This window comes from Haliaeetus leucocephalus, unplaced genomic scaffold (assembly GCF_000737465.1).
Source record: "Haliaeetus leucocephalus isolate CR32 unplaced genomic scaffold, Haliaeetus_leucocephalus-4.0 Scaffold712, whole genome shotgun sequence".
NCBI classification, from domain to species: Eukaryota; Metazoa; Chordata; class Aves; order Accipitriformes; family Accipitridae; genus Haliaeetus; species Haliaeetus leucocephalus.
Genome location: NW_010973148.1, coordinates 3301625 through 3329368, shown reverse-complemented (window position 1 = coordinate 3329368; position 27744 = coordinate 3301625). Strand labels below are relative to the sequence as shown.

Here is a 27744-nt window from a genome sequence, read left to right as displayed (position 1 = left end):
AAACTGGGAAGTGGCTAACAGCGTGACACAGAGCCACATCTAAAGTTGCTGGAAGTTAAAGCAAACATTGTGGCTTAGACACTCATATTTATATGACTGCAAAGTCTTTTGCGAACTTGACATTACTGAATTCAGCAAATGCTTTGGATATTTTCTTTTAATTTGAAAATTCGGAGACTTTTACATCTAACCCATGATATTGTAGCCTAAGATGAACTAAACAAAACCAACCCAAAATCAGGCAGTGAGAAAGTTCAGAAATTTGGATCTGATATTTTCCTTGCCACTTTTTTGCCTACAAATATGCAAGACAATTTTCTGAAAATGCATGCTAAGGATTGATCTTCCTCAAAGGAGAACTTAGGCTGGTGAAGGGGTCGTAAACAACATATACAGCCAGTCAGGTCGTGACAGAAATAAGTGGCCATGTCATAAGCACTTTAAACATGGACTAGGCACACAACACTGCTGTTGTTTCCAGAACATATTATTTATGAAAATGTGTTTATTTGTAGGAGAGGTATTTCTATGAGCATATTCAGGTACTATAAGTACTGAGTATTTATGCATTTTTATGTAATAAGTTTGCATATTGTGACTATTAATGGTTAGTTCATCCAATGTAAGAGGAAGGAAGAGTTAGTTGCGTGATCAGTTCGTGTGAAATCATTAACATCTGCAAATTAGGAAATTTAAGGAAGTTCAGAAGCAGTAAGGGAAATGATAAACTGAGTCGCTTTCTGACTTGCAGCATTTGCCACTTAACAGCTGCATGCAGTAAAAAACTTTAACTGGCAAAGCAAAACACTTACTGATGCTTGCATGACCACAACTACAGGTTCAAGTGTCCTTGCCACTGTGATCCAAAATCAAACAAGATAAAGGAAGACGGGGTTTTCAAGAAGAGGTATGTCTCTTATTGCTGTCTATTATTTTTTCTTGTGCCGCAGAAGATTTTGTGCAGAATACAAATGTTTAACAAGGATTAAGTTAGGTATAGTTATACTAGCACATGTACAAAATCTGGATTAGCTTTCTGTTTAAGAAAGTCTAGGCAAAATTTTGGTGATGCTTTAGCCTATTTGATTAAAAATGTAAATCTGTGTATATATAAAATTTCTAAAGCTTTCTGAAAGATTGAAGGAAGGCTACGAAATGTCTACAATGTCTGTTGCGCTATTTGACATTTGTTATCTGACATCTATTTTGCAATAACTGAAAGAAATGCTGTTTTCTGTACCCTTTCTATAAATTAATCTAACTAGAAATATGTCGATTTCTATTTCTTGAAAAAAAAGTAAATCACAGAATCTTGGGATGGTTGAGGCTGGAAGGCATTTCCTGAGATTGTCCTGTCCCACCCCTTGCTCAGAGCAGGGTCACCTACAGCAGGTGGCTCAGGGTTTTGCCCAGTCAGTATCTGCAACGTTGGAGACTCCACAACCTCCCTGGAAAACCTGTTCTAGTGGTTGAATACCCTCACGGTAAAAAAGTGTCTTCTGGGTTTAAATTGAATTTCCATTATTTCAGTTTTTGCCCGCTGCCCCTTGTCTGGTCACTGGGCACCACTGAGCAGAGTCTGGCTCTGTCTTCCCTACTCCCCACAGTAGGGTGTTTATACACGTGGATGAGATCTTCCCGAGCTTTCACCTCTCCAGGCTGGACAGTCCCAGCTTCCTCAGCCTCTTCTCATATGTCAGAGCCCTTATCATCTTTTTGTTTCCTCGCTGGACTCTCTCCAGTAGCTCTCTGTCTCTCTTGTACTGGGAGTCCCAGAACTAGACCCAGCACTCCAGGTCTGGCTTCACCGGTGCTGAGCAGAGGGGAAGGATCACCTCCCTCCATCTGCTGGCAACCTTCTGCTCAGTGCAGCCCAGGGTGCCTTGGGCCTTCTTTTCTGCAAGGACACACTGGTGGCTCATCATCAGCTGCTTGTCCACCAGAACGCTCAGTGCCTTCTCTGCAAAGCTGCTTTCCAGCAGGTTGTCCTCAGCCTGTGCTGGTGCCAGGGGTTGTCGCTCCCCAGGTGCAGGACTCAGCACTTCCCTTTGCTGAATTTCATGAGGTCCTTGTCAGCCCATTTCTTCAGCCTGTCCAGGTCCCTCTGAAGCAGAACAGTGGTATATCAACCACTTCTCCCAGCTTTCTGTCATCTACAGAAATCAAAATACGGATCTAAAGACTGAACTAAACCTGGGAAAGTTGCATTTAGACAGCAATTTGAGAGTGATATTTCATTGTCTGGTATGCATTGTAAGGTTTTTATTCCTATTTGTATGTCTCCTCATATGCTTAGCAAGTGTATGGTACTCCCCATATGTCCACAATGTATAAGCATCAGTTTACCCTCACATCACCCTATGAGCAAAATTCATATTTTCATTCCTGGAAGTATGTCATGAGCAGGAGTAACTTTCCCAGAGCCACTCAAGAAATAAAGTCACTGGCAAAGATGGGAATTAGAACCAAGGAACCTTGGTCTTAGGTGACATTTTATGGTATCATCCTGCACTCACAGTTTAAGAGCAAAGACAATACACTGTACAGACTAAGAAGGTAAGAACTGAAGGTGCTTAAGTCAGTATTTAATGGATACTTTCTGTAAAAACCACTATAGACATACCACAGCTTTTAAATGTGACTGTGTTTTCCTTCTGACACATTGATACTAAAATCCTTCTAGAGCAGACTGAGTTTGACCATGCCTTGCTACGAAAGACCAGACAGACTCACGTTTGCTAGCATCCAACTTACCAGGGATATGATCACTACTGCTGAGTAAGACACATCATACAACTGGTAACATTAGATAGTAAGTTTAGCAATGTTGCCTTGATAAGATTTTGCTACTGAAAAAATTCAACATACAGGCTATGCACATAGCTCTAAATAAAAGAAAACTCCAAGGCCAAGTATCACTGGCTGGCTCGTATTCATATAGCTTAGGTAGATTAGGTTTATAGCAAACCTGTCTTGGAGAAGATAGCTAGGGACTGAGCTAAGAACTGAGAAGTGTGGAAACTGGGTGCTTGGGTCCCCTCTGGGACCCTCCCCTCCGTAGCAGTGTAGTCACATGCTGAGAGGTCAAGACACTTGTGAGGTTGGACAGGGGAGAAAGAGGAAAGAAGCAAAGCAGAAAGAAGCATAGAGTTAAGGATGGGTGTTTTCATCCTAATGGATTCTATATTACCTCCTATATTAATGAAATATGAGGAAATACCACTTACCCAAGAATTTATATGTTTCTTCTGGTCTGATCCTCCAAATAACACTCTCAACTGGCTTGACATAAATGCATGTTCCTTCTGACACCTTCAAAACAGAGGTCTGTTCAGAGCAGAGGAGTTTTACCACACCTGTCTGCAAACGACCAGTCTGGGAGAGGGTGGAGGTCCTGGAGGCAGAAAGCTCCTACAGATGTGGTGCTGGAGCCACTTGCTTGGCCACCAGGCAGAAGGTATGGGTCGGTCAGCTCCTATATCTCTTATTCTGCCTGCAGGCCAGAGAAAAGCCAGGGAACCTGGGTCTGTGTTGGTACATTCAGCTGGGGCGATAGAGAGAACACAGGCATGACCCAACACTAACCCTTTTGTGTGTAATTTGTTTTAAAATTCAGTCAACTGTGAAACACGAATCCTTTGGGAAGCAAACCCCCTTAGTGCTGTGGTCAATGGAAATCATCATTTCTTATGAGGAAAGCGAACGCTTACAGGCCCTGCTATTCCCACAGCAAGCCCCATGTCACGTCCAGAGCCTGGAGGCAACGGTGCCAGCAAGCACGCTCCTCTAAACTGGCAGGGCTGCAGACGACTCCTTCGGCAGTGCTCCAGACAAGGGTTTCCATGAGAAAACGTGAACAGTGCTTGCAGTATGGGGCTGCTGTTATGTGTAGGAAACCTGAGGGAGATTTTGAAAGCAGTGAAGTCATGAGAGCAGACAGAGGGAGATGACAAGAAGAATAAAGCAAAGACTATAAAGGAAAGGTGAGCACACAGTTGCCAGAGAATAGGAAAACAAATGCCTAAAAAGGAACGTAGGATGAGGAAAGAAAGGAGAAAACGTTAAGAGTGACTGAACAGATGGCACAAAATGGAGAAAAATATAGTTATATGAAAAGGGGCAGACTAGGAGGACAGGAGATCTCGAGGTTCCTATGTGCATTACTGGAGAGATCACTGAGAGCATGGGAAAGTGGAAATAACTATTGAGAGCAATATCTCACATAGCATTTTACAACCAGTCCTCCATACTGTTTGTACTTAAGATTCTTCAGTATCACCTCCCAGCAGCTGTGGCCACATCCTCGCTGTAGCATGATGATTTACAAAGAAAAAATTGATGCTGCAAGAGATAAGCAGAGAATAATCAGGCTACAGTGAAGAGTCTGTCTCTGTTGCAACCCTGACATAGTGTCCTGGAGACCACGATGGATGGGTCACATGAAGCCAATTTCCACAAAATGTGAGGCGCCTCCTGGAAATATTCAAGACTACAGCTTCCTTGGAGGGTCTGGCTAGGTTTTTACTTTCACTACAAATGGAGTCAGTCTGGAATCAGCACTCTGAAAGGACCATGAAATTAATATAGAAGGACAGACATGTAACAAAACATTATCATGTTTCTCTTTTTCCTGCATTTGTAAGAATTTACCTCACTGTCTTAGAATTAACCTTAGAAATGCCTGCAATCAAGAGAATTGCTACTAGGAAGTTACGCTACTAGGAAATACTAAAACAAATAAAAAACATTAACCAGTATTGCTTCCTCATGTAGAAAAAAACAGAAAAACAAATGTTGGGAATAGAGAAATCTCTTACAAGGAGTTTTAACTTCCCATGAGAAAAGGAAAGTGGTACCTAAGATACAGATATGTTTGACAAGAACTGATGCCACTGTTTGACTAGCTCTGCTCAGACCTCCACACCACAGAAATGAATGTGGAGTCGCCCTTTGCAGGGCTCACGCTTCCTTAGAATTTAAAGTTCCTACAGTGATCTGTAACATCTGACTCCTCGGTTTCTGATGCTGCAACAAGCAAAAATTTAAAGTAGACTATTCTGAGGTGAGGGATGTAAACCTCTAAGAACAGAGTCAATCTAGTTTAACAAGTGGAGAGCCATTTGTGATAGCAAACAGGGAAAAAATACTGTGGTGGTTTGACCTTGGCTGGCCACCAAGTGCCCACCAAGCCTCCCTCTCAATCCCGTTTTTCCCTGTTCTCTTCTTCCCATGGGCAGGTGGTATCCAGCCACTCCTGGAGAAGGGGGGCCTCAGGACACACAGCGGTTGCTTCAGAAGACAAATGCCTTGATAATGAACGCCTCCTCCCACACCCCTCCTGCTTTCTCCCGGCTTTATCTGCTGATCATGACGTCCTATGGTCTGGCATGTCCCTTGGGTCAGTTGGGGTCAGCTGTCCCGGCTGTGTCCCCTCCCAACTCCTTGTGCCGCCCCAGCCTGCTCGCTGGTGGGGTGGGTGGGACGGGGTTGGAGAGACAGCCTTGATGCTGTGCAAGCACCGCTTAGCAACAGCCCAAACACCGCTGCGTTATCAACACCGTTCTAGCTACAAATACAAAGCACAGCACTATATGGGCTGCTCTGGGGAAAGTTAACTCCAGCCCAGCCAGAACCAAGTGTTTCTTAAGCTAGAGAAGGACAACACAAGAAAGTACAGCCATGAATTACCTCATTGAACCAGGCAGCAATGCCAACCCTCTCCTGCACTCACACAGCCTGGAAGGGGACGCATAGCCTCCTACACGTGGTCTACCACTGCTTCACCAGAGGCAATACTCACACGCTCTGCGAGAGACGAGAAAAGAAAAAAGTAGGCAAAAGAAATTTAACCAAGTGTAAGATTTGGTTGCTGCTTAAAAAAGTGCCTTTAAGAAAAAGACTTCCAAATCAAAGAAACTCAGTAGAGGAAAACAGAAGATACTAAAAAAGTTAATAAGACTTCTATATAGCAATAGTCCAAGGCTTTAAAGCAAATAGTGAGAAATTATTTATGTGTAGCAGAAGCAGTGAATGGAGTTCACACAGATCTCTATTGACTATAATGGGAGCTTAAACAACTTGTGCTTATGTAAGTACTTACTTGTAGATACTTTTAGATGTCTTAATACCAAAATTCATCCCACACAGGATATGTGCAGGTATGCTAATAAGTCTGTTCCATTATCAAGACATTATGGAGGCAAGTCAAGAGGGGAAAGAAACACTGAAAAATGTCTTTTATAGCATTCTTCATTGAAAAGGATCACTAGCACATACCATGTCATTTTGGGAAATTGGACTGAAAGACACACAAAGACAGAAGTAGGTTCTAGAAAATACTGACAACTTACAGAATCAAAGTTGTAGGTGCAGACAACCAGAAATACCAAGAATGAAGGTGTATACTGTTTGTAGTTATGTAAATATTCATTCAAATGAACCGTACATGAAGACTTGATAGTCACATTCTCTAAAATAGCTCTAAGCAGGTTCAGCATTTTTTCCTAGCCTCTCAAGTATATTTTGTAGCCCAAGTTCAATTGTGTATCACTGTAGTTACGTTAGTTTAAAATGATTATGACATAGTTCTACGAGCTAGCATCGTATTTTGATTACAAAAAAGAGATCTTCAAAGTTTAATAACATCCACAGTAAGATTCAACAATATCTGGACCCAAAACAAATAATAACAAAGGAAGTGTAGAAAAAACTATTTAATTTAATAGTGAGATACAGTAAACTACACCTAGCAACTGGGATTCTTTACTATATTCAGTTCTCCATGAAAAGAGGTAAGAAGTGAAGGATCACATATAAAAATGAAAAATTCATTCTCGTTAGTCAGGAACTGACAGAAGTGTCATCAAGTTTATGATAAATGCTGCTATTTGGGATATTCAGGACAACAGAAAAGCAGCTGAATCCAGGGCTATCCAGTGCCAAATGGCCTTTGGAAAGGCCCATCAGAATTCCAGCTCCTAAGGTACTTTTTGGAATGGAAAGCTGTTCTTTGCTGATCTGTGGTCATAAAAGAAAAGAAGTGATAGAAAAGAGCACTGAAATTGATAGATAACATACACAAAACAAACTGTATGTCTGCTGTCAGCTTTGATCTTTGCCTCCAGGAACAGACTGAGAAGTGATTCAGGGCATTGCTCTAAACATTATTTTAAGGCTATTAAGCCCTTACTACATGAAGTCTTGAAATCAACCCCAAAAGACTTTGAAGCAAGACTGTAGATTTGCCATAGTCAAAAAAAGGTAAGCAGGTCAACATTTAATTCCTGCTAAAACCTGATGGAGATTGAGACCTTTCTCTTCCTGTTTTACTTAGACAGTCATTGTGGTTTACCCCCAGCCAGCAACTAAGCACCATGCAGCAGCTTGCTTGCTTCCCCCCGTCTAGCGGGATGGGGGAGAGAATCAGAAGGAAAAAGGTAAAACTCATGGGTTGAGATAAGAACAGTTTCATAGAACAGAAAGGAAGAAACTAATACTGGTAATAATAACAATAATAAAATGACAATACTAATAAAAGAATTGGAAAATACAAAACAAGTGATGCACAATGCAATTGCTCACCACTCGCTGACCAATGCCCAGTTAGTTCCTGAGCAGCGATACTTCCCAGCCCCACTCCTCCCAGTTTGTATACTGGGCATGACATCACATGGTATGGAATACCCCTGTTGGCCAGTTTGGGTCAGCTGTCCTGGCTGTGTCCCCTCCCAACTTCTTGTGCCCCTCCAGCCTTCTTGCTGGCTGGGCATGAGAAGCTGAAAAATCCTTGACTTAGTCTAAACACTACTTAGCAACAACTGAAAACATCAGTGTTATCAACATTCTTCACATACTGAATCCAAGACATAACCCTATACCAGCTACTAGAAAGAAAATTAACGCTATCCCAGCCGAAACCAGGAGAACAGTTCAGATCTCATCGATGGTTTCCATGCACTCTTAAGACATGCTGGCAGGAGCAGGTACAGGCTCTGAACAAGCCTGGTGGTGATGCTGGCTTTAACAGGGAACTCACGGAGGAGTGAGTCATCCACACCCTGACACAACTGAAAGCCAAACCATCCATTTCCCAACGGGTGCCTTTAACAGATGGTTGAAAGCCAGTCTAAAAGCTCACTTTGCAGCAGAAGCTGGAGCACTGAGTAGGAAAATCCGCAGTGATGTTCATAGGATCAGAGAGCAACAAAACCTGACTTTCTGATGGTATGGTTAGGATAGTTATGTGGGACAACAGTAATCCTAAATCATGGTCTCTGCACCAAATAAAGTGAGTGCAGGTATCTTAATGAGGGTCTGTGGCCTCTCTATCTCAAACTGCTGCACTGTAATAGACAAGAGTGAGCCTATTCAGTTCTTTGAAAGAAGAGGTGCCAGCCAGACATCTTGAAGCACACCCTCTGCTTGGCTTTTCTAAATAATATTTGCTAGAGATGAATTAGACATCATCTTTGACTATTCCCATGAAAAAAATGAAGCTTTGCAGAAACCAAAGTACACTTTAGCATAATTTTTCTTTTTTTTATTTTTTTTTTTTCCCTGAAGGCTTCATTGTCTCTTTCCAGAGAAGAAAAGATGTTTGATACTCTTGGACTTCTTTGCGTGATTTGGTGGTGTGTGGTGCTATTTCATCCTCTGCATGCTGACATCCAGTGTATGGGGTGTAAGTATATTTTTGTAGATACAGTCTGAGAAACAGTGTTTAATTCTTCATTTATCAGAGATATTTTCAATTAATCTGGCAATTGTCATCTTAAGCCTGACAGATACTATCCTCTGCATTCAACAAAAACAATAGCATATCCTTACTGAGCTTATTCTGTACGTTTTCAGCAGAGGAACAAGAATCACCTATTACAAACGTAAAAATGAATTGGAGAAAAATGGAACTGTCCTGGGAGAGCAGCAAGAATTTCTCTAAGTACAAATGTGTCATCAGGAACAGCGTCACGAGAAGTGTACCGGAAGAGGTAAACCTGCTATTCATTGAGAAAATAATTGAATTGAAAATAATTGCGCCTTTTTCTTTACCTTTTATCGACTTCACTTACTTTGAAAAAAATGAATCAGCTGCAGGTAAAATCTGATCAGTGATTGTTTGCAGTCTACAGCTTGATCTGCCAGGGGCTGTGGAAAGCTGTCACGAATGCCAGGGTGCATTTGCTGCAGGAGGAGCATCCCATGCATACCACGGAACTGAAGTTCCAGCACCAAAGTGGAAAAGAGGCAATAGCCTGAACTGTGCCTACACTGATTCATGAACAGAGATGTAGCTGCTGAAAAAAGGGGCTGTGAGACTCCTAGAAAATTTAGAGAGACAGAGCAAGAGACCCTTCAAATAAAAAAATTAATTCCCTAAACACTGCCACTGATTTTCATTATCTCAAGTTCTTCACTTGTTTCCCAGTAAAATGGATCATGCCTGTAGCACAGGTTATGTTATAAGCCCACATTAGCCAAAGAGAAAAGTAGGAAGCTTGACAGAAAGAGAGATAGAGATGGCTTATTTATCCTAGCAAAGCAGATGTCTTAAATAGAAATACTTATTACAAAACCACATCACATCTTTATTGAAGATTATAATGCCATAGACACCTTTTTGACCCCTGGGGAGGTCAGACGAGGACTTCTGTTTTGCTTAATCCTTTGATTAAATTCTGTTGTGGTTCCCCTATTTATTAACTATCTTCTGTTATGCCACTGAGGTACTATTAGCCTTCTCTAATAGTTGCACTCTAGTGTAGCATCCAACTCCTGAGCTGCAAAGCTTTTTGCGTAGTCATGCTTTTGATCACTCAGCTCCATTCTACACCACCCTCAAATGGTAAAGGAGAGAGTTAGCTCTTGAGCCTAAAACACATACATATACATGCAAGATTTTGGCCCTACAAATTGAGTTTCTAAGTTGCACTTCCATGGCCAGCATCATCTAACACCAGCAGAGGAAAAACAGAGAAATAAAACATTAACGTCTTCTCTTTCAGGTGAATAGTTCACTATGCAGGTTTCCAGTGCAACTCGACATGCCCCTGCACAAAGGGGTATCCTTTATCATTGAAGTGCCAGACACAAACATCTCAAAACACTGCACTTTTATCCCTGGAGGTAATGTCTATGGTCTGGGTAAGGTTTTCTCCATTTGCAATCTTTTAAAGGTAAACAATCAATTTTCCGTAGAAAACAATCCCTTACACAGTAGGTAACCACTTTATTTTCTATTAAAAATATTTTTTTTCAGATCTGCTGAAGTTATTTGCTCTGCAATGAATGTTTCCACAATTCTGCAAGAGCTGCATTACTACAAATGTATCAGTAATTGCATTATTCTCTTTCATACTAGGGCTCCGAAATGCCACTAAATTACAGTGGTTTAAGGGTGGATTCAAATAACTGTTCTGGCTGTCACAAATTAAGATGTTAGCGCCCATTTCTTTATTAAATGCTTTTCTGCTGGGCTCTTGCTGAGTTTGTCAAGAGCCAGACCACAGCGCTAGCTAAAGGCACAGTCTGGGGATCAGTGAAACCCATAAAATGGGAGGAGGAGAGGAAAAGAAATGCCGATGCTAAGCAGCCAGGGGCAAACTGAAGGTAGCAATCTCCAAATCTGGCCCTGGCGTGCCCTCAATACTGGGTGCTGGAGGGGGCTGGAGGCAATAGCGAAGGAAGCCTTCATCCTTTCGCCGAAGTTGGGGCACTGAAAATTGGCTGAAGGAGAAGAGAGAAGGAGGCTGAGCATGCCTGCCCAGCCCAGCCCCAAGGGACCTTCCAAAGAAACAAGGTTCCCACTTCAGTGTGCTCCAGAAAAGGAAGAGATCAAGTCACTTTTGCCCCCATCAGGGTGGAAAGATCTAGCTAGGAGCCTGTTTGACTGGAGGGCAGAAAAAAGCCCAACCTTACTTTTAAAAATCTCAGCTTTTAAAATGCTGTGTGTCAACACTTCAGGAGTAGATTCCTGGGCATTAATTGCAAAAGGACAAATTCTTCTCTCTGTAGCACCAAGGATGGTGTTATAAGGCAATGTGCCTTCCTTTACCTGTGTGAATGTTCTGCTCACTCCCAGGTTTCACTGTTCAGAGGCAGTCAAAATAGGGTGAGAGTCTAGCTTTCTCTCTCAGCTGTCATTCCTAACCCAAGCAATAACCAGCTGGAGTTGCAGGTGTCTAACATATCTCAGCATGTGCCAAGATCCTCCAGCTTGGAGCAGTCACACAATTTTTCCTCATCACAGATATTCCTGTGTTTGCAGGCATGAATGGGTCAGCCATCGAAAACTTCTCCTGTGTGATTTATAACATCTCCCTCATGAACTGCACTTGGCAGCCAGGCAGGGATGCTCCAGGAGATACCCAATATTTTCTCTACTGGCAGAACTCGAGGTAAGTAGGTCCACTTGAGTCCAGGGAAGTCTGAATTCTCACTCGACACATCACACTGACCACATTTAACTAAATTACCTTGCTAGAAACACATATGATGATGCAATGGAATGTGAGCTCTACATTAAAGATGAAAATGGCAGAAACACAGGATGTATGTTCCAAAATGTGAGGATAGAGCCTGAAAAAGCTTACTTCCTGGTGAGTGGGTCTAGCAAAGATGCCCTGATCCAGCTCTATGATGAGTACATTCAACTGTATAAAATTGGTAAGTGAACATTTTTATTTTATAAAATAAAGAAGCAAGGAATTTTCCTCAAAGAGAAAAGAAGAATAAAACAAAGCCTGTAGCCATTGCAGGATCCTGCACTGCAGGACAGACTTCACTCCCGATAATTTTTGGAACTATATTCTGTCAGCTAACTAAAACAAGCAAAGGCAGAGGCAGCTTGAAATAACTGCTCAGAGAAGTGGTGTGAACATATCCATGGAATCCAGATGATGAAAGGCAACGGTTAGACTTTCAAGGCCCCCTTTCTGATGGGCTCATTTTGCCATCCCTTAATTCCACGCCTCTCTGAGAGCCACAAGAGCTCCTAAAACCAGAGGGAGGGTTCAACTTGCAAATTAAGCCTGCATTAGTTAAATACGTGGGTACCTATGTGTGAGCTAGGTGTTTAAGCTCCAACAGAGATCTGGGACAGAATTCAGTTGCCTAAAAACATGCCTCTAGTGCCATTTGAGACAACCTCAGACACTTCAGGCATCCACAAGGCTTGCAGATTGTCACGACCCAGACTGGACAGACCAAGGAGTCGCATTTAATTCGAAATTCCCTCGTGCTAAATTAAGGTGAAATGACACCAAAAGATCAGTTAAAGATTCTATTCATGACAGAAGCAAACGGAACTGGGGACGAGTGGTAGTAGGTGGCAGGGTTTCTCACAACAGGAATTGGCATAAGACTACTTCTGTAACCCGTGTAACCATATACATCAATTCAGGGAATAAGGAGATCCCTCCCGTTGAGTCAGGAGGTTCGGAGCAGACCCCCTCGCTTTCCAGACTCCTCCTCAGAGAAGGGTCTAGGGGCGGCTGGATCTACTCTTAGTCTCAGACTTGGTCAACGGTTTACGTCTTGAAACGGATGAGGTGTAGGGATTGTGGAAAAGGAAAGAGAGAAGAAGACAGAGAGAGAAAAAGGAAGAGAGAAAGATTTCACCGGTCCTGGGTCCAGCGTTGGTGCAGTCAGCCAAGGGGTCCAGTCCCGGTGGGCTTGCGCACCTGGGGCTTCGGTCTGTGTCCTTTTATCATCCTTGCCCCTCCTTCGGGCGGGTACCCGAACTCGTCAGGCTAATGAGCAGTTTGTGAGCCTTTGGGCTTGGGGGTCGTTTGTGGAGTCACTTCTCCTTCCCTGCAGACACGGCCGTTGTTGGATCTTTGTATCAGAACAGCTGATCAGACCAGGGAGCTGCGCACCCTCCAGCACGCCCTCCCCCTCCTGTTGCTGATGTCTGAGCTGATGGGCTCTTCACCTGGGTTCCTTGCTCTGCAGGGTTTGTCTTTAAGCAGAACTTGCCCCACCACAAGGTTTGAGACATTAACTCTTCCAGTCTCTCACACAGACGTGGCCCAGGACCTGTGAGAGACCAGGGTCCTGCCGGTGTCCGCAGCGTGAGGCTGACTCCTGCCTGCAGCTGGTGCAGGCTGTAAAGCCCACAGCGATTCAGACGAGTACGCCTGCTCCGCGGTGCGCCAAAGAGCTTTGCAGACATCCTGGGCACTACTGATGAGGTCTTTGCTGACTAGAGTGGTAGACACTTAGGTCACCCCTAGCCAACTCTATTGTAGGCACTCAAATTCAGATGACTTGACATGAATAATACCACACAAACAAAAACTTCCATGTTTATTCCTATGGAGACTTGCATTGCCAATGTGAAATTTAGATGTAGAAGAAAATGGCACTCTGCTGATTGTACTACTGAATTACAGAAAATCCTTCATACATTTTTTACATGAACTTCGGTTACTTCAGATGTCCAACAACTAAAGTGATACATTCCCAACTTTTGCTACTGTATTTTACTCCTGTTTGCAGATAACATTTGTTAACAACCTTAGCACACAGTTGTACATCCGTTGCCTCAACTTCACATGTATTTTGCTATGAACACGAGTTGTAGCTGATTACTGACCATTAATTATTTCATTTCTTCCAGAAATACTTACTCCTCCATTAAATGTCACTGTCAATTGCACTAGAGATTCAGTGGGTTGCATAATTACATGGCAACCACCCCTTACAAGTCATATGAAAGACACAGACTGTTTCCAGTATCAAATAAGCATACGAAATAAGGTAAAAACAATTTTTTTGTTTGTATTTGGCACCGTACCTATGTACACGCATATCTATAACATGCAAACTTCTGTTTCCTTTATTTATTAACTTCTCTTTCATAAGCTGTGCTGTCCTCCTGCTCCTGCTCTGCTGGTCTCGCATCCCACCGCTCACAACCTTACTTCAACCTGATCAGAGGCGCAAAGCAGAAAAGCAGACGAGAGCAGGGAAATGTCACGAAGGGTCTCTGTCCAAAGGCTGGGAAAGCTCCCGAGATGCTTTCCTTGCATAAGCACATCTCGCGGGAGACGACTGGGTGATGGCAGCCTGCGATCTGCAACCAGGGCGCTGCCTTAGTGCCAGCCTCCAGCCCAGGCCAGGGCCCCTCACCCTCCTCCTGCTTCCCAGGAAGGGAAAAATACATTTTTTACAGGTGGCTTCAGCCCCTCCATTTCAACACGTGGGACTGTTTTGCCCCCCTCAGCCCCCATACCTCTCCTCCACCACCTCTGTCGCCCTTTGGCAGCCTTCCCTCCGGCGCCGTCCTTCCCCGGAGCCTGGCTGAGCTAACCCGTGGACCCCCGCCGGTCCACACAGTGTCCGCCAAAACCTCTGGTTTGAAACCAGCGCTGAAACAGAAGCCACTCTTCTGAAAAATTAGATACCAGCAACTCAGGGGAAAGTTCGCACGGGCCCAGGGGAGACATCTCTGCAGTCAGGTGTGGTGTTACCATCTCCTTCCAAGGCAGGTGACAGAAAAATCATGTCCCTAAAGTGCTTCTTTCTTCCCGTTGGCTGGAGGAGAGGAATCTAAAACGTCTCTCTCAGACGTAAACATGTATGTACCAAAAGTGAGCTGGGATTTCTCCTACACTATAGGCAGAGCACTGCCAACTTACCAGAGTGACCGCAGGAAAAGTGCAGGACGGCACAGAGTACGTGCTTTACCTCAGCTGAGGTATGTCTCGTTTCCACCACGTACGACGGAGCAGAGGTGCTGAGGCATCAAATCCTCCTCCACAAATCCCAGTGCCTAAAAGACCCAATTTTAACCTCCCCAAGGACAAAGGGCAGCAAAACTCTTTGAGCCCAGGAGTTTGACAAGGAGGCAAGAAATAGCACTCTTCCTCCCCATCCCTGGGATACCTGCTTTACCTTTACATGATTTCCACACGTGGATGATGTCTGTGCCGTGACAGATTAGTGCTCCCTACCTAACCCCAGCCACAGCTCAGAAGCTTACTGCAGTGGCAATTCCTCAGGCATTTGTAACACAAGACCATTACACGAAAGATCAGCTAAGGGTTAAACATAAATATACAAACACAATAAAGCAATACAGCATTAAAACTCATCAATTCATTCAAAACAAGGCCTGCAGCTTGCAGGCTGTTTGGATTCTTGCATGCATTAATAGTATCTGCCTTGGCAGCTATTTCAAGGAGCAGTTGCAGTACACATAGCTTTCCAGCTGGCTAGAATGATTTGACAGCAAGATCTTGTGTGAAATACTTAGAATGTTTTACCTGAAGATATAGGTTACAACATATGACTAAAGCAATATTATCAAAACATTTCTTTTAAAGAAATACACATTATTTCTTCTTTCCCGCACCGCAGATGGAATGAGTGGAGTTCAGCAGATTCCTACATTTGGGTGTGAAATTCATCTCGCAGACTGAGACACCTTAATATAGGCATCAGCAAAGGAGCACAGATATCTTGTAACAGTCAATGCACATCCAGGGCTTTGTGCAGCTGAGCAGTAGGCGTCTCATTCCCCGTAAGGTGCTACAGGTAGTGAAGGTCCCAGAGGTACCTACATGGAGATAGCAGATATAACTCACACTTTTCAGGGGGGACCATCAGCGGTAAGGCAGCTAAAATGACACTGCACACCTGAAGTAACTCATTTGCACCCTCCCGATTCACAGCATAGGCTGGTGACTTCCATCATGTCCTAAAAGTTGAAAGAGCTCAGCTGATGATGAGTAATGGAGAAATACTGGTCTACTTTATAATACAACATACACAGCGGGTGTATTTTCTGAAATGAGACGTTCTTTCCAATAACATCTTTCTGACTTTTCCATAATGCCAGCTATCCTTCTGACATTACATGTGACAGATGTTTCCAGGACCTCAGCTTTTCAATGTTTTCTGGGATCCTTGCTAAAAATCACTGCTGTTGATTTTCTTCACTCATTTTTGAACATATCCTTTTTTTCAAAATTTTCAGGTTCTTTGATCCAGGTCAATGTTTGATTCTAGTTAATTAAATTTTGACTGTATGGGATGTGTAAGTAGCTCTTCAGAGTACTTTGTGGAAAGACCCTGAGTATGGATCACTCAGACATCTAACAGAGACTTTGACTGGAAGGAGGGTAAATTTGCTGTTCACATCAATTTTCTGCTCCATGTTATCAAACCATTGTGAAATCACAGCTTCCAGATCTGCTGTGTTTGGAGGATAATTTGATTGCTTGCGTAATTTGGATATACTTCTGCTGGATGAGAATGTACAGTGTAAATACACCCTTAGAGCCAAATACACCTTCTCACAGCCACTGATAAATAATTCATGTTTCCTTCCTTTTCTGAAATGAAATGGAGGAAGCCAAAACCCTGAATAAAGTGCTATATTCTGGGATATTACTGGAGCACAATATCCAATTGATTTTTCAGTTTAAAATTACTTACAATTTTTATAAGGAAGAAAATGAGAACAAAAGAGGGAGAAGTATTTGACTGTGTGGCAAGAAAGTAATAAAAATGAAGATTTTTTTCTTTGGTTTGCAGGATGACCCCAAAGAAGCGAAAAAGGATGATCATTCTGAAGAAGTAAGTATTCTTGTCATATACAAATTTGTGCTTTTGCCCACTTAAGCATATAAATACCATTATATAAAATATACTTACTTCTAGAACTATAGTTTTGGTATCAATATAGCGATGAGAATTTAGAAAAACATGTTCCTGTGGTATCTTTATGTCTAAACTTAATACATCCCTTTTGGATGGGGTAGCTTAGACTAAGCAGGCTTTTCCATGCATTTCACAAATCTTCATACTTTCCATTTATTGCACAAACAGATTTTGCTTAAGACAGATGTGACATTTTGCTTAATAAAAATTGGAAACATTCCCTTTCTCATATCTGTTGGTGGAAAAACACCACTGTAGTTCAGGATAGCTAGACAGAGGGATCGCCGAGATCTTCAAAACCCGTGGAAGTTAATACACGCTGCCAGTCTTCCCCTGACGGATGAGGGGTCCCCTCAGCCCTGGAAGCATCTTAGGCCTGGCAGATTCCAGACTTTGTATAGTGTCATGAGGCCAGATGATAGAGTTCTGTTATCGGATTGTCTCACAGACATTAAGTCTGTTTAGCGAAGACAGACACCACCCAGGGAATATTTGCATGGTTAATCCCTGTAAAGGTTGTAAGGTGAGTTTATAGGGTACTTCCCCAGTTTCACCTTTCTGTCCTTCTGGGTTTTTTTAGGATCCATAAACAAGGACAGGGAAAAAAGTGTCCTTAAAGCATAATAAAATAAATTAAAGACCCAATGAAGTTCAAAATCCAGAAAAGTTTGGTGGCAGGATGAACTAATTTATCATGGTTTTAAATTTGGGGAGAAGAACATTTAACTACTACACACCTACAAAATCATACAAATTAGTTTTTTATAGAAACTGTATCAGGAAATTAAACCCCAAATTTTATTAGTATTTTCCTATGGGGTGAAATGCACAGTCTGATTGCTTTGATTTTAGGTAAGAATTGACAGCTACGAATTCCAAAATTACAATGAGAAAAAAAAATACATTCTGAAAATCAGAGCACGTGGAAAATACTGTTCCGTAAGCTCAAACTGGGGGGAATGGAGCGAACCCATCGAGTTTGGTAAGACTGTGAAATCTTATTTTAATACAGATTATTTTTTTTTTCAGTATTACCATGTTTGCCTCCCTTGCTCCCTCACACTCACAGATACAACTAAAATCTTCATTCTTACCTAAAGACATGGAAGGAACTGGGTGGAAATTATTCATGTGGAGGAGAAGCTCCAATACTATGGCAAGGGAGGCTGATACCAAAGGGAGGCTTTGATTAGGTGGGATTCTGAAGGCAGCAGTCACTCAGATGCCAGGGCTACAGGAACAGGCTGAGATAGACCCAGTCTTGTCTTCGGTCTGAAGTGCTGAGGCTGCCTTTCAGTTCTTTAAGTTTTTGCCATGAATATCATCTCCTTCCTTCTGCATCTTCCTTTTTACCCTTTCCTCAATGCTCTTGTTACAGTTCCGCCACTTTTGCTCTGTTATTCGTTCTCTGACTCTGTTTCTTTTTCTCCTTTTCTGTTTTTTTTTTTTTTAATTCTCTACATTTTAAATGTTTAAAATGAGTCACGTGTACCTGAACTTTTTTACAAGGTTCTGTAAGAAGTCAAGTTGAAGTCTTCAGATAATCAGGGGAAATTTGCATTCATTACTGACAGTCACAAAGGTAGCTTTTTGGCATGCTAAGATATTTCTCTCTCTTGGATGTTTCAGGTCAAGGGAAAGATTACTTTATTTTTGTGATTTTATTTCTGATAGCACTTGGAACAATCTCAGTGGCACTGCTCCAATATTTTCTTTTCAAAAGGTAAATCAACCTTATTGATGTAGAAACTATTGATACAGTATTATTTCTATGAAACACATTCTTCCTGTTTCCTACCTTCCTACCTACAAACTTAAATAATCTGATTATTAATGTAATGAGGTATTATTACCAGTATTGTCATGGATGGCACTTTGGCATGGAAAATCACTCCAAGTGAAAAAGGGGGAAAGGATATTTAAGTTAGTAAGTGATGGATTCCACCAGATCCTGCAAAAACATTTCTGTTCTCACTTTTAAACATTTAACATCCACATCGCTTTGAAGCCATTGGCTTCAGACACTACCAGACAAGAGAGAAGAGGGACAAACGAAGATGTCATTATTCTGATAAAACTTCTCACTTACTTGTGGAAGAAAGTTATGTCATGTGATTTATTGAAAGTCATTGTTTAATAAAGTATTTACTGGTCACAAAATAAATTTTAGTTACCCCAGTGATAAGTGTACTAATAGGTACCCTTCAGTCTACACTCAATATAATTTACTTCTCACTTAGTGATTTGTAGAGCAACAGCTATTTAATCTTGAATGTAAAAAATGTCCTTAAGTACAACACAAAATGTTTGTGTTAAGTTATATTACCAGGACTTTTAATTTCTTCGCAATCCCATTTTCTACCCAAAGGTATTGCAGTTTCAAGAGCATATTTTCTCCCATACCACAACCAAGAGAAAAATTTGATGCATCAACTGATGAAGATATCCAGGTATGCTTTCTTTTCAATTCAGTCAAATTTGTTAACTATAAACTACGACAGGCCAAAGACTAGAATAATTGGCATATAAAGATGAGCGTTAAATTTGGTCCATTAAAAACTAATTCGCTTTCATGCAAAGTATGCTGTTGTGAAACTAGAAATGCTCTATGCTAGTGCTGAGACTAGGGATTATCCTGTACATATTTGCAGCCATATTTTAAGACCAGAGTTATCACTTTGACTGAGACTGGTAATTTCTGCATATAGCAGTTTTTCTAGGTTGCTGTTCACACTTTGAAAATAACCTCAGTGAGGAAGCATTTTCCATTAGCATTTTCAAATATCAATGATCATAATACAATGTGAATATATACAAGTCTGACCTGTACCCATGTAAAAATCCTGTTGCATTGAATCATGAAAATCAACAGGGCTGGAAAGTCTCAACAGCTTAACTAGCCGTCCTCTTTGCTTCAGCATAGGATTAGCTATGACAGTTTCAATGTTACGTGCAAATTGTGTTTGACCGATATTCTGTAGCATCCCTCTGCAGTCTATTCCAACGTTTAATTAGCCTTACTTTTAGAAAGCTTTATTAATAGCCTGTTTCGCTGCACTTAAAATCCATTACTTCTTATCCTTATTCCTTTCCTGTCTACAGTATCTTACACACTTGCACACTGTCAACGGCAGCTCACTCTTCCAGTCTTTTTTCACATATCATGACAACCAGGCTTCAAACCGTTCATGCTTCTCCTCTCATTTGTCCATTTGAATGGTGGTTTGTACAGTGTCTGCATAGCAAGGGAATGCTTTCTATCAGCTGGCTGAAGTAAAGATGTACTTTAAATCAATGTATCAGGCTAGTTGTTTATTGCCTACAACCTTTCACTGGGCAACAGTACCCTTTTCAATGAGGCTTTCAAAAGTGACACGGAAATTTTCCTTCAATCCTTTACAAAGTATCCTCAAAGCTATTACTCCTAAAACTCTCTAGTGTATATAGTTCATACCAGCACATTGTTCTAACTTACTTCTCTTTGGTCCTACCACTTTGGCTTTAGTAGAAGGCAGGTAGCGATGTAACTTGGATGAGTTTCCTCATATACCTTAAGTCATAAATACCTGATAGCTCACTTCATATCAGGCTGCCAGAGCTAAGGCTACGCAGCAGCAGCAGCCCACAGTCCATCCTTTTATCAAATAGCAATTGCTAGTAAAGTAGCAAGCAGTCCTTCAGAAACTGCAGACTCCAGATTGCTTGCTTTTACAAAACTTGGGCAGCTTCCAAATTCCTGCGCATATACTACCGGAACCACTCACATCACCCCGCTACAACCCAGAAGCCTTTGTGGATGTGGTTTTGTAGACGGTGGCACAGGCACTTCCACGCAAGCAGCAACTTATCAGCACTGACTGTCAGAGTTCACGCGAAGCCCTCAGCTCAGGTTGCCTCATACCTGCCAACACGCACTGTGAAGATAATTTGTAAGTCTCTGACGTGTCTAAACAGTTTCTAGATGACTCTTTTGACTATTTTAATCTAACCTTAAAGCTTAGTTCTATTTTACTTCTTCTCTCCACACTCAGGTATCTTTAACACTGATTGAATGCTGTAATTCTTCAAAGCGGGTAATAAAGCACAAATAGGTTATCTCAGGAGAGCTCTCCTTCTCTGGGAGATTTGCACCTGACTATCTCTTCCTGGCATTTAGTGCTAATATTTTTGGGAGTCATTTTGAAACCTGTAATGTCCTTTGCTAATCACACATTTTTAAAGCTTGTGTTTCCTCATTTTGTCCCTACTTACTTGATGACCTTTCACGTTTTCTCATTATTTGTCCTGTTTCACAATATAACTTTTCCTTAGATCACTGAAAAACCTCATGATTTACAACCCTAACCTTTCTGCACTGAGTTTGCACTTGTATCCTTAACACTCATGATAAAAGAACTGCTGGTTTTCTTATTTGCTGTGGCTAAGATCCTACCAACCAATTCACTCAGTACATCACACACCTTGCATTCCTCTAATCCATTTTATTTTACTCAACTTCCTTCACTTTTTGGTCATTCTCACCCCAAATGCTTTCCTCACCCTCACCCAGAACTATACTTTAATACTTTGTTTTAATTTTCCTGAATTAAATACCTCCCAAGAACTTGCAAGACACACTCTGTGTGCAGATGCATTGTTTTCCTTGGAGAATGGCCGAGTAGCACAAAACACCATGACCACAAAGCCCTGCAGTGCTTACCAATCCCAGAGATTTCCTAGAGAGAATTCCCTACCAAGACATCTGGGTTTGATGTTCTGTGACATACCCTCAATATTACAGCAAGCTTGCCTTCCCTGCCCCTTTCTCCCTACCCCTCCCCTTACAATCCCTCCTTTTTTAAAAATCAAATTTACCTCCCCTCAATATTTTAAGCCCCAAGCGCTGTATCAGTACTATGATCTTACCTAGAAACTTCCACCATCATAGAACTCTCCAGGTTAACCACCATCAAACTGTATGATAGCAACCAAAATGTTTTCTCTGTAAGTCTAGTTAATGCCTACGTATGCAAAACTCAGACAATAATCACTGAATAAATTTCTCCTATTGTCTCAGTTAAGGTTGTCTATCATTTAAATCAACTTTTATTCTTTTTCCTTCTGCTGACAAATAGCTAGTACTGACCACAGATGTTAAAAGTCAAACAATACTTAACTGTTTTCTCCTGCTTTGCAAGCATTACTTACATATTAAAATCGCAAGACTTTGGTACTGGTGTATCTAATATTTAGAAATGTTCTCTGATCAACAGTGACTCTGGAGATTATTACATGTTACAGAATTTTCTTTCTCTTTAGACAAAATATGTAAATCTACCAAAAACACATTGTACCGAGGAAATAACTATGGTTGAAGAGATGACCTAACTTTCCAAAAAGAAAACACTTGAATTCCCTAACATGAAAGAAAATCATGGATTCCCCTGACAAGTACTTCAAACCAGACCAGAAATTACTATAATCACCTATAAAAGTCTGTCCCATAAAAATCCATCTAAAATGGAGCAGTGGAAAAAAGTGGAGAAAATCAGTAAAATTTGTTCTCCCGTTGTTCAAGAACACAATGCCTGGCAGCTAAGCTTTTCTGCAAACGTCCGCTGTGAAGACTTGCTTAAACCTCACCGAGATTTCCTTCACAATGTAAGACAAGGCCCCTCATCCACAACACAAAAGAAACTTATTTCCCATCTTCATCGCTATGATGCTTCTTTCCTCTGAATATGATTTCCTAGAGGATGATAGGACTGCTTAAGAATGCCACAGGAGTAAATTTTCCCAGCTTATCATTTTTATATATCCAGAGTATTTTCTGAAGCAGAAACTAGCTCTTTAAAGTGTTTAAAATTGCCCTTCAACCTTGCAACCAGCAATACTGAAGTGTCACAGTATATTCAATTAACTTTATGCAAAACAGAAAATGGGAAATAAAATGACACTTGCCAAAATTAACTATTAATGCTGGGCTGCCAGTCAACCCTTTCATGAGCTCAGTATTTCCAATGCAAATGTGAACCTCTGCAGTATTAATATGGACTTAACTCACATAGACAGTATTTAAATCTTCAAAAAATCCAGTGTAAGTGCTGTGAGAATTGGAATAAAATCTGCAGTAAGATTTAATAACTGGATTTTAAATGTAAAGATTTCCTTCACACCAATGCATTTTATTTCTTCCCTTCACAGGATGCAAGCCCTATTTCCAATGCCTTTTAAAAATAATATAGGCTATACATGCCAGTGTTTTCTTAAACAAATTCCAGATCTTTTCCTGTTAAAAATATTTTTCAAAATAAATACATTTCAACAAGTGTTCCAATAAGGCAGAGAACAAATGCTTTTTTTAAAAGTCTCATTTATTGTTTGCCTCTTACGTTCCCACACTGCATAATCACACACTGAAAATTGCTGCTGCATGACTAAGGGAAGCCATATACTAAAAAAAAAAATAAATTGAACACCAAGTAGTACATGCTGAACACACAGCATCGGTAAATTGCAGTTCCACTTAAAAAACCACCTACACTTGCATTGATTTATTTTCCTATTTCTGGTTAAAACCTAGTTCTGGAGTGGAGGTGAAAAATGTCCTCCCTCTTTCAGGGGCTGCTTAAGTAATTGTCATGTTCGGTTCTTCCTCTCAAAGCTTGGGCCACCATACACTCACAGTGAGGTATCCTATCATCATCTCTACCTTTCAAGCCACCAGTACAGAAAATAAACCTAAGCCATGTATTTATATAGACAAAAACTCTTCCCCTGCCCCCCCAAATCAATATAAATACAACTGAAACAGCAAATGACCTGTCCGCACCACAAGGGAGCTAGCATTACCAAACAGGATAAAGAACACTTGCAGAGGGTACATAAAGTTTGCTATTAGCCTGTGTACAAAGTAGCTGTGTAACATACTTACATTCACATACAGATGTTGAAAGCAGTGCTTGTGCAACAGTGAAAGGAAAAAGGTAAATTATGTTTGAGAGGAAGGTAATAATCAGCCAAAGCCAAGCAGTTAATTTAAATACTTCATCTTGAACAGCAACCTCAGAAGGCACACAAAGAACTCAAGACAGCTCAGTCAGCCTTCAATGATTCATACAGTGACATAGTTTCTTTCTCAAGATACAGGGAGTTCCTAAAAACACAACTGGAAGATGAACACCTTGTTTTCCTTTACTGGTCCCCCTACCACGTCTTTGCAGATTACAAAGTACAAAAGTAAGATTATGTACATATGAAGAACGGCACACAGGTATTACATTATCTCAAATAGCAGTACAAGATATTATTCAGTCTGATTTTGGTCTTCTGACAATCCCTGGAACTAGACATCAATCAGTTAATATTGAAGGCTGACCTATCTTGATCTATATTTTACAGCTACACAGAAGCAGTTATTCCCTCTCACACCCCCCATCAACTTCACCTCTTAGAATGAACCTCATTTCAGATTAAATTCACCTTCCACAGAGGTACTGACCACTGCTACAGATCAGGCCAAACAGTATCTTGAATGGCACAATCAGCATTTCCAAATAGCAGCAACAATACAATACACAGGTTACTCAGAAGTTGAAGGCATTTACTAGGTTCCTGGGTTTTTGCATGAATGCCATGTTGCTTTCTATATTGATTTAAAAAAAAAAAAAATTTCATTTTAAGCTGTTTTACCAAGGGCAAGAGTATTACTTTTTGACTGTCCTTGGGACTTTGGATTCTCCTAGCACTACAACAGAAAACACCCCATTTTAAATCATATGAAAAGTTGTAAATCAATTTCTAAGAATCATGCAAAAAGCCAATTGCAGCAGCCCATTGTACACTATCAGGCACAAAGAATGGGAGTAGTTTCTATTAGTATAATCCATGCTCCCCCACCCCACCCCACTGAAGTTCTCACATTCAATTTTTTTTTTTTTTAAAAAAATCAAGCTTATTCTGTTACAGTGCAGTATATCAGAGGAACCATTATCTGAAACAAGTTTTCAAACAAAAGAGGCTTTCCCAAAGCTTTTATGTAGTAATTTCAACACAGACAGAGTAAGTATGTTTATTGTTTTACAGCAGAATGCCCCAATTTAAAAACAAAATTGCTAGATGTTCAGCTGTGCAAAATGGTACATAGTGCTTCAGTACAAGTGGAAAAGAACATGATTTGTTAGCAAGTACTTTCAAATACAATTTTATGGTCCTAGAAGATAGGACTTGAAACCGGGGACTGATCCACAGGCAAACTATTTTTTCTGCCTAAATTGGACCCAGCCACTTTGGACCCAGAACCAATACCACTCACTCCACATTGCTGAAAAAAAAATAATAAAATCACCACACTGAATTGCCAGATCCAGTGTCTTCATGCATGTTACTGAGAAATGGATCAGTCCTCTATGTCAGTTTCTAGCCCCATCTACAAATATCATCTGGCTCCGATAAATAAGACTCACAGGAATTTCTTGAAGGTCAATGGTCCATAATGGTAGTTATTCTACATGATCTGCTCAACTTGATTTCCAATTCTAGTTAGGCTGTTTAAATGACTTTCTTGAATTCGTCATACAGCACAAGCACAAAAGCACCCCCCATGCCTCTGAGAACATTAGACCATGCACCCTTGAAGAACGCCTTTCCTCCCTCATCCCTTGCAATCTTCCGCCAGCAGTCAATTGTTCCAGAGTACATGATATCAGCTGTAGAAAAAGAGCAGAGTCATTTTTAACTCCTATAATTGTATCTAAGATGTTTTTAACAACTGCCCTGTTTCACTTCTCTAGCTACTTTGTGATGTCCCAAACCACATTAAGACTGTAACACAATACTTAGTTCAAGTTCAGGTAGTAGAAAAGTTTCCTATCTGCTTGCCTAGTTACTAAAACCTAAGTCACAAAAAAAAAAAATGTTAAGCCTTCTTTTTGGCAATTATACTGTCCCCTAATTGCCTTCATTTAATCTGTCATTGCAAACAGGCAGTCCGTTTGCCCATTTCATATTCTATAAAGTCCTCAGCATAATTCTGGACAAACACCACAAGTTGAGCCCTACTGCATTTCCTCGTATCATTTAAATGTAACCTAACTTATACCAGATTTATGGAACAAGGAACTGTAAGTGCTGAGGGATGACTATTAGGAAAAAAGAACCCCATCTTGTTAATGCTGCTTGAAGAACTACACAAATTAACAGCCTACCTCCTTTGCGCCCTGACTGCATCATCATTCTACGCCGCACTGTATCAAAAGGATAGGAGACCACACCAGCCACAGCAGTCACCGTCTGGGCAATCATCCAACTGATAACAATATGAGTATTTCTGGGATCTGGGAGCATGCCTGCAATAAAAAAAAGTAATTAGCTTTTTATCTGGTACATCCTCTTCCAGTTCACTCAATGGATGACAGCTACTTTACTAGACAAACTATTATGAAACATTGTAAAGCCATACTTTGAGACTGCAACAAGACACTCAAACTTTAAACTTGCTGAAGCAATATAAAAAACACTAAAGGACATTCAGAGGATTTCCTCCTGGGTAATCAAAACAGATAACACTGAAGCACCAGGATTCTTTTCAGACTGGCACAAGAAGAAATCTAACTATTACCTACTCTTTTTAGAAATAAATGTCACTGAACTAAGTCACTGTTCCTGTGAATTACCCTGCACTCTATGCCCAAATGTCAATCTTAACAAGTGCTTTGTAAAAGCACCGCTCAATCCCACTCGGCTAAACACACCTGAATTGGTCCAATATAACTACAGTAACGCACTGAACGAAAAAGAACTTATTACAATCGTGTATGGTTACCAACATGCTTTGCTGGCATTAGAGAAACTCCTTTAAGTACAAAATCAGGAGTACTTCAAAGCACCCTGCTGCCTTCAACGCATGCCCCAGTTCTGCCTTGAACACTGCAGTGTCACTGATGTTGGCACCGATATCCCCCTCCATGCTTACATGGCTACTACAGACAGACACAGAGCAAGATCCAAGAACAGACATAAACCAGACAATACATTCCTGAAAATAGGTTTATCAGATCCCCTCTGAAATGTTACCTTTTGCTGTATCATAGATCCCAAAGTAGGCAGCTCTATAGATGATGATGCCTTGGACAGAGACATTGAACCCTTGATACAAGCCACGCAGACCATCAGACTTGGTAATTTTGACTAGACAGTCCCCTAGACCAGAGAATTCTCTGTCTGCACCAGCTTTTCCAACATCAGCAGCCAAACGGGTTCTTGCAAAATCCAAGGGGTAGACAAAGCAGAGGGAAGTGGCTCCAGCTGCACCACCAGAAGCCAGGTTACCAGCAAAATACCTCCAGAATTGAGTGTGCTTGTCTACACCTCCCAAGAACACCTGCTTATACTTATCCTTGAAGGCAAAGTTGAGAGCTTGAGTTGGGAAGTATCTGATGACATTTGCCAAGTTTCCTCTCCAGAAAGACAGCACTCCTTGTTCCTTTGGAATACGCACTACACAATCGATGATACCCTTGTACTGCTTATCAGCAGCAATTTGTTTACTTGCATGTTGTACCTGCAAATAAAAATACGTATTTTGACTGTATGCCTTGACGGGCCTGCACTACAGCTGGGCTTAAGACTGCTTCTACTATAAAACAAAGAGGTGTTAAGCCTGAATACCTGATGGCAGTTGTGCCCAGAGCTTAAGCCTCTGTTAACCACACTAAATCAGTGGTAGTAGCAAGCTTCCAAGCAAAAGCTGCTGGGACAGTCTAAATCTTAAGACTGTTAAGAACTGTCATTTATTCCTATTTTGGTGAAGGCCAAAGAACTGGAGGATTCACCCTAGTTCATGCTCAAGAATTAAATCCCTCGGTTGTACACACACACACACAGACACACAAAACCGGAGGATGCGTGTGAAGAAAGAACCAGGGACACGGGAGGCCTTCTACAATCCTAAGAACCAGAAAAAGCCTTAAAATCGCTTCCCAGCTTCTTCAGAGCTCGCCAGAAGAGAAGGGCCCAGCCGTCAGGGGACAAGGGCAGGCAGGAGACGAGGACGTGAAGACGGGGGCTACCTGCAGCCGACGGCCCGCACCGGCCGCGGCGGGC

The 27744-nt window shown here is 41.3% G+C and overlaps 2 protein-coding genes across 2 annotated transcripts in view; one reads left to right on the top strand and one right to left on the bottom strand.

Annotated features, from left to right (window-relative positions):
• The first annotated feature begins 764 nt into the window (after positions 1–764).
• LOC104839873 (granulocyte-macrophage colony-stimulating factor receptor subunit alpha-like) lies at positions 765–22753 on the top strand. Its single transcript, XM_010580449.1, has 12 exons — positions 765–907; positions 8583–8680; positions 8851–8987; positions 10002–10122; positions 11264–11393; positions 11480–11661; positions 13616–13755; positions 16537–16578; positions 17515–17644; positions 18292–18385; positions 19031–19112; positions 21961–22753. Exons 2-12 carry the CDS (start codon positions 8593–8595, stop codon positions 22027–22029), a joined length of 1215 nt encoding a protein of 404 aa, XP_010578751.1. The 5' UTR covers positions 765–907; positions 8583–8592; the 3' UTR covers positions 22030–22753.
• A 1927-nt stretch (positions 22754–24680) lies between these two features.
• SLC25A6 (solute carrier family 25 (mitochondrial carrier; adenine nucleotide translocator), member 6) overlaps positions 24681–27744 on the bottom strand; it is a 4376-nt gene continuing 1312 nt past the window's right edge. Inside the window, exons 3-5 of the mRNA XM_010580480.1 lie at positions 26716–27250; positions 25848–25988; positions 24681–25349 (exon numbers count right to left, since the gene is read on the bottom strand). Of these exons, the coding sequence (XP_010578782.1) occupies positions 25192–25349; positions 25848–25988; positions 26716–27250 (834 nt within the window). The 3' untranslated portion in view covers positions 24681–25191. The remainder of the gene's footprint in view (positions 25350–25847; positions 25989–26715; positions 27251–27744) is intronic.

What these genes read in the sequence shown, in the direction of transcription:
- LOC104839873 (XM_010580449.1), top strand. Translation starts at nt 8,593, where the DNA reads ATGTTTGATACTCTTGGACTTCTTTGCGTGATTTGGTGGTGTGTGGTG. An exon ending in CTCTACTGGCAGAACTCGAG is followed by an intron (nt 11,394 to 11,479) that starts GTAAGTAGGTCC and finishes TTACCTTGCTAG; the next exon opens with AAACACATATGATGATGCAA. An exon ending in CATTCAACTGTATAAAATTG is followed by an intron (nt 11,662 to 13,615) that starts GTAAGTGAACAT and finishes CATTTCTTCCAG; the next exon opens with AAATACTTACTCCTCCATTA.